The 13,451-nt window shown below is 44.3% G+C and overlaps 1 protein-coding gene across 3 annotated transcripts in view; it reads right to left on the bottom strand.

Moving 5' to 3' along the window:
- Positions 1–13,451, bottom strand: part of SHANK3 (SH3 and multiple ankyrin repeat domains 3) — a 297,280-nt gene that overhangs the window by 32,048 nt on the left and 251,781 nt on the right. For all 3 annotated transcript variants that reach the window (XM_066634645.1, XM_066634644.1, XM_066634647.1), the window contains exon 20: positions 13,057–13,150. In XM_066634645.1, coding sequence (XP_066490742.1) covers positions 13,057–13,150 — 94 coding nt within the window. The remainder of the gene's footprint in view (positions 1–13,056; positions 13,151–13,451) is intronic.

Raw genomic sequence — 13,451 nt, 5'->3', positions numbered from 1 at the left:
CACTAATATTGTCCTGAACCTGTAGATCAAGTCCCTGAAGTTCAGAAGATGTGGCATCCATTCTGCCTGATCAATGGCCTGTTGGCTCAATACCTTGATGTTTTAGAGGTTCAGAATGTGTTCTGTTCTGCTCTGATGGATCAGAGATGAGTCTCTGCACATAGGAAGAGCCTGCTTGCCTTCCTGTGCAGGGGACTGGACTTGGTCCTGCTCTATCGATGTACACCTTTGCTGAAGGGTTGTCTGTACACATAAGAATGTTCTTGTGAGCTATCTCGGGCATGAAGGACTTCAGCACCAGCGCAACAGCTCAGTTCCAGGTTGAATTGTTGGTTGCCTCTGTTGGCAACCAGCATCCTTGTGCTGCCCTCCATGCTGTATGGGCTCCCCATAATGCAGACTGGTATCTGTAAAGATCTGTGCTCTTTCTGAGTCCTGTATTGGAGACCCAGCAGTCAGTATGTGTGGCTTTAGCTACCATCTGAGGTTGTTGCAGGTGTTCTGGCCCAGTGTGACCCTCTTGTGTTTCTGCTTTGCAATGTATTCTTGGTATGGCAGGGGGCACTGCTCTAGAGTCCTTGTCCTGTATCTTGCCCACGGGATCACATCCTGGCATAAGAAGGTGAGCAATCTCAAGAGCTTGTCTAGGTTAGTTAGTTGGCAACCTTCAGTCTAAAAAGATTATGGTATCACGCTTTGAATGGTGGTTCTGGAACAGCGTCTAGTGTGGTTGAAAAGGCCAATCCGGGAGTGACAATCCCTTCCACGCTAGGAGCAAGTGCAGTCTGTCCCTGGTCTGTCTCCCTGGCTATGGGCCTTCCTTCTTTGCCTCTTAGCCTTAGTCTGTTGGCCAAGTGTCTCTTCAAACTGGGAAAGGCCATGCTGCACAGCCTGCCTCCAAGCGGGCTGCTCAGAGGCCAGGGTTTCCCACTTGTTGAGGTCCACTCCTAAGGCCTTCAGATCCCTCTTGCAGATGTCCTTGTATTGCAGCTGTGGTCTACCTGTAGGGCGCTTTCCCTGCACGAGTTCTCCATAGAGGAGATCCTTTGGGATCCAGCCATCATTCATTCTCATGACATGACCGAGCCAACGCAGGCGTCTCTGTTTCAGCAGTGCATACATGCTAGGGATTCCAGCTCATTCCAGGACTGTGTTGTTTGGAACTTTGTCCTGCCAAGTGATGCTGAGGATGCGTCGGAGTCAGCGCATGTGGAAAGCATTCAGTTTCCTCTCCTGTTGTGAGCGAAGACTCCATGACTTGCTGCAGTACAGAAGTGTACTCAGGACGCAAGCTCTGTAGACCTGGATCTTGGTATGTTCCGTCAGCTTCTTGTTAAGAACATAAGAACAGCCTCACTGGAAGAGGCCATGGGCCCATCTAGTCCAGCTTCCTGTATCTCACAGCGGCCCACCAAATGCCCCAGGGAGCACACCAGATAACAAGAGACATCATCCTGGTGCCCTCCCTTGCATCTGGCATTCTGACATAACCCATTTCTAAAATCAGGTGGTTGCGCATATACATCATGGTTTGTACCCCGTAATGGATTTTTCCTTCAGAAACATGTCCAATCCCCTTTTAAAGGCGTCTAGGCTAGACACCAGCACCACATCCTACGGCAAGGAGTTCCACACACCAACCACACGCTGAGTAAATAAATATTTTCTTTTGTCTGTTCTAACCCGCCCAACGCTCAATTTTAGTGGATGTCCCCTGGTTCTGGTATTATGTGAGTGTAAAGAGCATCTCCCTATCCACTCTGTCCATTCCCTGCATAATTTTGTATGTCTCAATCATGTCCCCCCTCAGGCGTCTCTTTTCTAGGCTGAAGAGGCCCAAACACCGTAGCCTTTCCTAATAAGGAAAGTGCCCCAGCCCCCTAATCATCTTAGTCGCTCTCTTTTGCACCTTTTCCATTTCCACTATGTCTTTTTTGAGATGTGGCGACCAGAACTGGACACAATACTCCAGGTGTGGCCTTACCATAGATTTGTACAAGGGCATTATAATATTAACCATTTTGTTCTCAATACCCTTCCTAATGATCCCAAGCATAGAATTGGCCTTGTTCACTGCCGCCGCACATTGGGTCGACACTTTCATCGACTTGTCCACCACCACTCCAAGATCTCTCTCCTGATCCTGCTTTACTGATGCGTTTGTTTAGCTCAGTATCGAAAGAGTGTCGGAGATCGTTGAGCCAAGGTACACAAAGTCATGGACAACCTCCACTTCATGTGCAGAGATTGTAATGCAGGGAGGTGAGTCCACATCCTGAACCATGACCTGTGTTTTCTTAAGGTTAGGGTATTGGGTAGGGTATTTCTTAAGGCTAGGGTATTGGGCTAGGGTAAGAACATCTAAATGTGGGGTCTTAAGAACTGCTGAATTTAGCGATACTATCTTAGACTGTCTCTTTGCCCAGGTGCTCAGGGTCACACCAAGGTGCTCTATTGCCTGGGACAGGTGGAGATTGCTCTTCCTTATCACAAATCCATGTTGCTGGAGATGCTGGATATTGAGCTGCATGTCTCTCTTGCCCTGAGTGAGTGAAAGTGAGAGAGTGAGGATGTCATCCAGGTAGGTAATCTTTCACTTTCTGTAGTTGTACATGCGCTATCAGTACCACAAGTACTTTGAAGAACACTTTCAGAACTGATAACAGGCCAAACAGCAATGCACTGTACTGGAAGCACTGCTCCTAGGAGGCAAACTGGAGCAGTCTCCTGTGTGCTGGCCTTATGCGGATGTGGAAGTAAGCCTCTTGGAAGACTATGGAGGCCAGGAAGTTGTCCTGCCCTATTGCCATTACCATTGCCAATGGATCTGAGTGTCTCCATTCTGAAGTGTTGCTCCCCATCCTGTGTTCAGCCACTTCAGATAGAGTATCATTCAGACTTTCCCGAATTAGAGCCCGAGGAGAACGGTGCTCATCCAAAGGGACAGGCTTTATGGTCCTGATCTGCAGGAGATGCTGGATTGTCTCTACTGTCAGCTTATGCTTTGTATTGAGCCTAGGCCTGCAAGATTGAATGAACTTGTCCCCTGCACAGGCATGCAGCTCCAGGGCATACTCCCTCTGGACCGGGGTGCCCAAACCCCAGCCCTGGGGCCATTTGTGGCCCTCAAGGCCTCCCAATGCAGCCCTCAGGGAACCCACAGTCTCCAATGAGCCTCTGGTCCTTTGGAGATTTGATGGAACCCGCACTGGCCTGACACAACTGCTCTCAGTGTGAGGGCGACTGTTTGACCTCACGTGAGCTGTGGGGTGAGGGCTCCTTCCACTGCTTGCTTTTTCATGTCTGTGATGCAGTAGCAGCAGCAAAGAAAAGGCCAGTCTTGCTTTGTGCAAGGCCTTGTATAGGCCTTGAGTTATTGCAAGACCTTCATTCATTCATATAAGTTCATCTTTAATATATTCACATGTAAACATATGTAAATTTATTCAAATTTTAAATGTAAATTAAGTCTTTTTCCCCCTGGCCCCCGACACAGTGTCAGAGAGCTGATGTGGCCCTCCTGCCAAAAACTTTAGACACCCCTACTCTGGACCATCTCAAGAACCCAGTGGTCTGACATGGACTTCACCCACAGGCTTGTGGAGATCCTCCCCACAGCTGTGGGTGACTGGGCCGTGGAGTAATGCCTGCTGGCTCTTAGTTCCCTTTGAGGAGCAGAGAGCTGGTTACTCTGGCAGTGGGGCTTGTAGTTGAGCTTGCAAGGTTATCTGGCTTAAGAGAAACCTCTGTTGTTGCCTCTGTGCCTTGTGTTGCAGTGTTTGGACAGGCAAAATGCCTGTGGTGACATAACTCTTTGGTAGGAAGGGTCCTCTTTTTTTCCTTGGTATTGACCAGTATGGATACCAGCAAGTCCCCAGTTTGCCCACTTTGAATGGGACCACTGCCAACTTCGCCTGGGAGGTTAGGTCTATGTTCCAGTGATGCAGCCAAGTGCTCCTCCTTGCCATTGCTCTGTAGCCACTGTTTGTGCGGTGAACTGCAGAGTCAACTAGTAGAGTCCACTATAGTGGGGTGCCTCTAAAGAGATTTTTCTGAGGTTGGTCCTGATGTGCTTCAGCATGTCCTCAAAAAGGTCATAGTGGAACTGAAAAAGGTGCAGAAGAAAATGACCAAAATGATTACTGGGATAGAACACCTTCCTTATAAGGAAAGGTTACAGCATTTGGGGTTCTTCAATCTAGAAAAAGGACACCAGAGGGGGGAACATGAATGAGACATACAAAATTATTCAGGGGACGAATAGAGCACATGTTCTCTTCTCTCACACATCAGAACCAGGGGACATTCCACTAAAATTAAATGTTGGGGTAGCTGGAACTATTTTTTAACTCCAGAATTAATCTGTGGTGCTCCATGCCAGATTGTTATTTTGGTGCCTGGCCCAAATGTCTTTCAAAGGAGATTGGACGAATTCATCACAGGTAAAAAATCATGATGCGATGAGTCATATGTGATCTCATGGTTTTAGACACAGCCAGATGCAGGGAAGTAGCAATAAAATCCAGGTGTTGCCTTGTGTGTTCCCTGAGGCATTTGGTAAATCACTGTGAGATAAAGGAGGTTAGTTGAGATGGGCCTTTGGCCTGATCCAGCAGGACTCTTCTTATGATGCTAGCTGTGGTGTGGCACAGATTGCTTTAAAAAGTGATTAGCAAATTCATGGTCTAGCAAAGACTGTTATTCCCGATGGAGAAACTGAATTTCCATGGCAGTTCCTGTTGATGGAACAATTCAGAGATTCTGCTCAAACAAACTCATATATTCACATGCCTAGGTTTTTGGTTTTGGTACATATACATATGTGCAGTCACAAATCATAAACTTCATATTCATTTATATATTCTATATGAAATAAAGCACAGTTTCAGTCTCCAGAGCCCTTTAAACTCATCAAAGGAGTCTTGAGGAACCCTGACAAGCACATACAGCTCAGATCAGCACAGCACCAAACCCAACACTGAGTATTAGTGAAGAGCTGTAACAGACGGGTAATGATGGAGGAACACAAAACAGGGAAGGTCTGAGAGACAGATGAAGAAACTGGACAAGAAGTAGATGGCAGCCACTTATGGTGTACTTGCAGAGTCTTGAGGAGATCAGGAAGCCCCAAGACAGGAGTCTTGAGAAGCACACTTTGAGAAATACTTGTCTACAGCCCAGTGTCATTCAATTGCATTCTGTGGTGGGCCAGTCAACCCCCTCCTGTAGTGTTCCATTAGCCACCATCTCCCCCATGTACCTGATGTCTAAACCAGCTGCCATACTTGCCAGTTTCAGCTGCCGTACTTGCTTATTACATATCCATGTTATGCTGCTGCACATATTCTGATCCTGTATCTTGACCCTATATTCTGAGACAATCTGTATGGGTTTTCCATAATGTGCTATGATTTCAACACATAGCATAGTATATCAACATCAGATCTGACATGAAAAATCCTGAAAAGAACAACTAGTTAAAAAGAAAAAAATATGTTGTGTGAATCAATCCTCAGTCACTGGCTAGAGAAAAATGAGCTAGAGAGAAGCTTGAAGGCAAGATCAGATGCAGACCTAATGCAGTGCCTAGATAACTCTTCTGCCCACAGAGGTGGTTCAGAGTTTCAATAACATATCCTCTCCCAAACCTTGAAAAGGAAATGGGTCTCCATTCTCCAAAGGCAACAGCATCTTCTTCCTCAGTCATTCTACCACTCTATATTTGGTGGTTTCATTGAGTGTGGAACCATAGCAGGAAATGGGGTGGGGAATTAGACCCATCTTTCTTGGACCCATTTACAACAGCACAGCCAGTAGAGAAGAGTAGAAACTATCCTAGAAAAACACAGCCCTCTCTCATTCCTCTCCATATTCACTGCAGGAAGCATTCTGGAGGAAAACTTCTGAATCATAGACAGTTACAGCAAATCAGAGTGGTGCCCCACATCCTCTGTGATTCTGCTAGGGACTGGGATGTGCAGTACTGCAGCTGTTTACGGTTGGCCTTAACCTGTAAGATCAGAAGTCTCCAAACTTGTTGTCACAAGGGCCACATTTTATATCTGACTTGGTGTCAAGGGCTGGAAAATAAGTAAATAATAAATACATGGAAAAACAAAGTGCTGAGAGTTTTATTAAATACAATAAGTGGGTGAGGATGGGAGAAGGAGGATAACAGAGGGCAAAACTGACTTGCACAGGAAGAGGGGAGAATGGATTTAGAAAAGGATTGAAAAAGCATGAGGGGAAAATGGATTTAGAAAAACAGGACTGAGAAAGCATGAGTATATACCGCATTCAACCACTAGAGGTGCTGAACAGAATGGAATGGAGTGAAATTATTTCATTCCATTGCATTACATTCAGCCTCTCTAGTGGTTGAATGTAGTATATACTGATACTGGGAGACCTGGAATATATGGAGAATAGACCTCATTCAGCCACTGAGGTGCTCAATGTAATGCAATGGAATGGAATAATAGTGGCTGAATGCAGTATACTGGGAGATCTGGAAGTGTGTCTTTCCAGGTATTTTTAGCCCTGAGAGGTTAGGGAGCCAAGCAGACTGGATAAAACCCTCCTAAGGGCCAGATTTGACCCAAGGGCCAGGGTTTGGACACCCCTGTGTAAGACTGACTGTCGAAAAGCTCTCCTAACAGTATGAAAGGTGTTCCTCACCCCTACAGTCCTACAGCAGCCTGCCCTCATTTGCACATTGCCATTTTGTTGCCTTTTAACATACCAATTCCACTAATCCACCTGGACCTCTCTCTTCTTCCCCATTAAGGAGTGTGGGGAGTGCACGCCAGTAGTATCCAGAAGAGGAATATTTCAGAAAGTGCTGGGTTATGAGTCACAGTTGTTTGCTGGCTGTTCCGGCCCCTGGAACATTTCTAGGCAGCCAGAAATGACCAGCTATCACAGGACTGTCTTCCTGAATGTTTTGGGAGCTCAGGACCTAGTGAAAGTTACCAGAGAATTTTAGGTGGCTCCCCACTTAGACTTTAATTACTGGGGCTAAGCTTTCCAAGACTGTGCAGTTCTGATGCTCTTCCCAGTTTGAGTTCTCAGCTGTGACACCCATGAGCTGACCGTCACAAAATCTCAGCCACACTGCACCATGCCTCTTCTTCTTGATCTCCTTCCCCTTTCACCAAGATCCAGTGGTTACTATATACTGAATGGACATTGTGGGAATTCAGACTGTAAAGATATGAGAATTGGGTATAAGAATTTAGATGTTTTCACCTGGCAAGTTGAAGTATGCAGAAGAATACAGAGGGTGCAGTAAGTTTATAGGATCAGTGCCTGTTTCTTGATCTGCTGTTCTGTGGTGTTTGGAAATGGAGTTAGATAAGGAAGGTAATTGTTTTCAACTGGAGCTCATTAGCAAAGTGAAGGGAAGAAGAAGATTTTCAGAAGAAAAAGGTATAAAAAAGGGAGGGCCTGGGAGTCAGTTTTTTGTCTGTTCTTCTGCTTGTCCCTTTGCTTCTTTTCTGCCTTTCGGGGGCCTGGAGTTAATCACCTTCGAGCAGTCTGAGGGCAGTGGCTCATGAGTTATGAAATAGTTCTAACCTAAGACTGCAACATTTTGCTGAAAACATCTGCTAGTAAAATTGTAGGAGGGGGTTCGTTTTAGATATCTCATTTTTTGTTTTATTGCTGTTTTATGCCTATTTACACTTAGTTAATGAGAGTTTTAAGTTCTCCTTTATATAATCTTTAAAATTCAGTGTTTTGAGAAATTGTGGGTTGGGATCCACTAGGTGGGTCGCAAGCTAATATATTAGACTGGTTTGTGACTGCATTTAGGGAAATGTTACAGATCTGCAAAAGCTACTAAGTATATGCTTTTAACAATGATAGACACTGCTGGGTAAGTGTGGGTAGGATTCTAGCCTTGATTGTTAAAAATTTTCCTGCTTGATGACATAACTTCCGGTCGTGACATAACTTCCAGTGGGTCCTGAAAGATTCTTATTCTAAAAAGTGAGTCCCTTCGGTGAGAAAGGCAGGGTAAAAACGTAGTAAATAAATAGTAAATAAATAAACCACTGCTTTAAATAAACACCTCTTGAGTATTTTGGTGTGGAATGTATTGCCTTAGACTTTCAAACAGATGCTCAATCTACATTCAGTGGCCTTACATATAATAATGGGAAGTGAAAGCAAATTTATAAGAAACTGCGGTACTGAAGCCTAGGAGCATCTAATGGTGTCATCTTCTCTCCTGATTGATTTCCCAGATTAGGGAGTTTCTGAGGTCTGGCTACCTTTACAAAGATCTTTTTTATTATAAAACCTTCTATTTTTTTGGAAACTCCAGCTGGAGAACTTACTGACATTTTGTCTTCCAAGCTTCCAGCCTGAGAAGGCTTTTGTATTCATTTCCACTGTTGTCATCCAATCTTCAGATTCATAGACATCATATGCTCCTATTCTTCCTTCACAAAATCCAGTTTTGGTACCAATGAAATGCAGTGTACAAACATGCAAGCCAATCCTAAGCAAGTTTACTCAGAAGTCATTCTATCAAGCTTACTCCAGTTAAGTGTGCACATTACTGAAGCAACTCAATAACCTGCTTGCAGTTCTACATATGCAGGAGAATTCTACTTATTTAAATATTCAAAAGTACTCTAATTGAAACTTTGTTATGTGAATCTTTTAATTGACATACACTTCTCCAATCTAAGCCATTACAAAAATATTATTTCATTTCTGTTGATAAAATGAGCAGCATGGGCTGATTTTGTGATCAGAATATTGGGAAGTACCATAGATACTCATAGTAAGTAAAATTTTTGCCAAGTAAACAAGCTCCAATTATCACTTTCGCCTTATCTCCAGGTCAATCAGAGGGCAGAGCCTTTCAACTCTGAAAAGCTTCTTTTCTTTCTCAAGCAGCAGGCAGGCACCGCTCATTAGAAGCAATTTGTTTCTACAGCAACTTCACTGGGCAATTCCAGCCAAAGTTTTTATTCTCCTTCCTTCTGCTGCAGCCTGGTTCTGCTTCGCAAATGCTTGCAAAGCAGGTTTGTTTTTTACAACACTAGGATGAGATCCTCCTTTCCATTTGAAGCAAAGTCCCAGGCTACAATTCAATGCACCATTACTTAAGAATAACACCCATGGAAAGCAGTGGGTCTACTTCTGAGTAAAAAGAGTTGCAAATATATGCAGCTGCATCTCTCTGCTGTGAATTGAATTGCACACTCTCAGTTATGTGTTATGGCTTAACATACCAGACACCTTAAATTTAGATTTTATTCATGGTTCTCCTGCAGTGGTTCCCAACCTTTATCACTTGCATAGCCCTTGGCAGTTCATTTCCATAAATTGTACCCTTCATATTAATAAAATGTTTATAATTAATAATACAAGCCCTCATCTCCTCTATATGAAAGCCCAGACTTCATGTATTTATCACAGTTTTGCACCAGAAATGTGGTGAGAAATTCTGGGTGATTGATAACTTTCCATATTATGTTTCAGTTTTTCTATTGTGTTGGTTTTTAATCACTGGTTCGTACAATAATTAATGACCAAAAACTAGCTATTAGTGGGGTTTTCACAGCCAACTAGCTACCTCCCTGCCTTGTAAGGCATTCTGGAGCACAACCTGCCTTTTTTTGCCTTTATTCCATTCTTTTTCAAGTATCCCTAAAGGTCCTGTTGAGTGTCCCTGAGAATATACGAATAGAGGTTGAGAACCACTGTTTTACTGGTATGTTGTTTATAGTGCACTTACTCTGATAGTGTTTACAAAAAGGTGGTGAATATCAGAACTTAAAAAGAATAAAAATGTATCATGATCTTTTACTATGTTTTTAATAAATTAGAGAGTACAGTTCTAAGATAACAACTAGCGGTAGGTTATTTTTCAGGATCTGGCCTTGAGTAAAATCAGACAAAACTATAGTCAGACACCCCCCTAAGTTTAACCCCCGACTCATCCGAGGGTCACAGAAAGTTCCATGATTTTGTGCCAAAACCTGCCCTCGACTTATCTGTGGGATCGGCATAGGCGGGTGTCTGCAGTAAGTCACAGTGGGCCAGTGGTTTCCAGCCATTAAGAGCCTGCAGATCATTGAGGTAAATGCCGGAATTTTTGTGGACCACATGCAACACCCTCCATCCCTACCATACTCAAAAAAATACAATTCAATTTGGGAGCCCATGAGGGAGCATTTGGCAAGACACTGCAGTTACAATCCAGCTGCACTGCAACTGAAATCTAGCTGCAGGGGCTCCATTCACTGCCCTCTCTAGTGGTTCATGGGGAAGTATCTCATCAAGTGAGTGCTCCTCCACAGACTACTGGAAAGAATGGAGAATGAACCATCCTTCAGCTGGCACTTCAGCAAGCACTGGACAGAGAGGACAGAGAACAGAATACCTACAACCACAGCCAACACTTCAGTGGTCCATGGGGGAGTGCTCATTTGGCAAGGCACTGAAAGTGATCAAAGGTGATCACCCTTTTTTCTTGCAGACCACTTCTTAGGGTCTCACAAACCACCTGTGGTCCCCAGACCACAGGTTGGGAATCACTGCCATAGATACTCCAATCAATCCCAGTCAGATTGCTATTATGTGATATTTTGAGCAGGCTACAGATGAGTCTGAGGTGCTTTTGCATTCTAAACATCACAACGAAATTTGCCTGAATTATCATAATTAAGACTTTAGTTAGCCAATTTGATATCTGTTCAAATTTACCAACCCTTTCATAAACAACGAATGGTTTTCTGGATGGATCCTTGTTAAGAGAATGGGTCTTCAAATTTTTCTTTTCTGCTAAAGTCTTCAGGGGAAAATGTGGCCTACATTGTGGCCTGTCAACCCAGTACCATCATTTGCCAATCCACCAGTTCCTTGCCCAGTCTTGGATACACTGTTTATGTGTGATGGCAAGCAGCTGAGAAAGTACAAGGGCTGCAGGGAGGAGAGGAAGCAAAAATGGATCACCTGCAAAGGAACAGGGATTTGGACCATTTTCCCTCTTCCCCTGATTATACCTGATGCCTAACCTGCAGGATGGTTGGGGAAGGAGGTCAGAGTGACTATAGCTTCCTGCTTGGTCCACCTATCACCCAGTGTTATTTAAGTTCAGCTTGGGGGCAGGGCTGAACACCCCTGAGAAGAATGCATCACATTTCATCAGCTCTTCATGTTCTAGATAGCACAAAGTTCCATGATAAAATTTCATGGTTACTTCGCTGTCCCCATACATACTGAAATTCCTCTGAATTCCTAGTTATCTGCTTTATCATAAATGTTTGGGGATCTGAGTGAACCAATTGTTCAGAGAGATTTGAAGGAATTGGTTCAGAAACAGGAGTGACTAAAATTCTGTAACTGAAGTGAAATTTAAAGTTCATAGAACCTGACCCAAATGTACCGCACACATAAAGCTGTCTTTCTTTACCTCATCAAATTATACATTTTAAGGCCTCACAAATAGTTTGGAACTATGTGACAGATCAGGAGAGAGATCTTGGGGTCCTTGTGGACAGCTTGAAGAAAGTGTCGACTGAACGTGTGGCAGCAGTGAAGAAGGTTAATTCCATTGTTTGGGATCATTAGGAAAAGTATTGAGAGTAAGACAGCTAATATTGTAATGCTGCTGTACAAATCAATGGTTAGGCCACACCTGGAGTATTGCGTCCAGTTCTGGTCGCCACATCTCAAAAAGGATATAGCGGAGATGGAAAAGGTCCAAAAGAGAGCAACTAAAATGATTACTGGGCTTCCTTATGAGGAAAGACGGCATTTGGGCCGCTTCAGTCGAAAAAAGAGGCCTGAGGGGGGACAAGATTGAGACATACAACATCATGCAGGGGATGGACAGAGTGGATAGAGCGACGCTCTTTTCCCTCTCGCATAACACCAGCACCAGGGGACATCCACAAAAGTTGACTATTAGGAGAGTTAGGAGAGACAAAAGAAAATATTTCTTTACCCAGCGTGTAATTAGTTTGTAGAACTCTTTGCCACAAGTAGTTATGGCATCTTGCCTGGATACCTTTAAGAGGGGACTGGACAAATTTCTGGAGCAGAAGTTCATTACGGGTTACAAGTCATAGTAGGTATGTGCAAGTTCTTGGTTTTAAAGGCAGGCTGCCCCTGATTGCCAGATGCAGGGGAGGGCACCAGGCTGCACGTTGTGTCTGTTGAGCTCCCTCGGGCATTTGGTGGGCCACTGTGAGATACAGGAAGCTGGACTAGATGGGCCTTTGGCCTGATCCAGTGGGGCTCTTCTTATGTTCCTACCCTAGCTATGTTCCAACTTTATCTATGTAAGAGGCCAAAAACTGACACCTGCTTGCTGCTCCCAGGAAGCCCACAAATGGTTTCATGCATGGAATGCTGGTGTTCTTCATATAGAAGGAAGGTTTTTCATCATGTATCTGTCCTAACAGCTCCCAATCACTGCAAATTTCAGTATACTTCAGAGAGCCCAGTAGTAAGAAGACTCCATAGCTTCTTTCTCACTTTCTGTGAGATGATCATACCCAGCGTAATACCTATTAAGATTGGAAGTCTGCTTCACTGCAAACCTTGATTCTCAAATGCAATTTTGTGAGCAATTATCATCTAAATTGCTACCAAGTGTGAAGCTAAACCCCTCTGGCTTCAGCAATTTTAACCATTAAATTGAATTAAAAGAGCTGAAATCACATGAAATAGCTTGCAATGCTGAATAGTGTTCAAGCAGCTGCAACTCTTGAGGAAGCCAGCCCCCACCCACAGCTTGCAGATTATGAATTGGCCCTTGGTTGGCCTAAGCACTACGTGGCTGAAGGGCTGTTGACTTGGTCGACAGAGCTACTCCTAAATCCTTTAGTGACATGGTGGGTTTGTGGAGAATGATGTCCTAGGCTCAGTCATGAGGGAATCATTGCTAGCCCTTGAGGAACTGAGTTGTTAATGGGGGCTGCCCAAAGAGAAAGATAACCAAAGAGAAAGAAAGTGCTGAAGGAATAATTGTGATGCACACGTGAGCACGCATACAGTGGTCTGAAGGAGTAAAGGAGGGAGCAGCACACCTACCAACAGATTTTGTCCGTGGAATTCCTTTGCGTAGGGAAACATGGGGTTTCTCTTGCTCAGCATGGGCTGCCATCCCCTGCCTCTCAAACAGCGACTAAAAAAGGAACAGAGAAAAAGTGATGCTCACTCTGGCAGCAGGAGCAGAGATTACTGGTTCATCGCTCGACACCCTTCCTCCAAGTCTTCAGAAAGAGCAAGTGAGCAGTGCAATGAGCAATGATACCACATGAAATTGCATGGGAGAGAAAGCACACCTCTTGGGGAAGTGTCTGTCATAAGTCAACTGTGCAGGAGCCACTAAAGCCCCATGAAATATTAGGCATGCCTGGGGTTTGAAAAGCTGCATTCAGGTGGGACCTGATTGACATCCCACTGGAGTGCAACTACTGTGCGCT

Source organism: Tiliqua scincoides, chromosome 7, assembly GCF_035046505.1.
Source record: "Tiliqua scincoides isolate rTilSci1 chromosome 7, rTilSci1.hap2, whole genome shotgun sequence".
Taxonomy (NCBI): Eukaryota; Metazoa; Chordata; class Lepidosauria; order Squamata; family Scincidae; genus Tiliqua; species Tiliqua scincoides.
The sequence above is the reverse complement of the archived record's forward strand: the minus strand, read 5'-3'. Positions and strand labels throughout refer to the sequence as shown.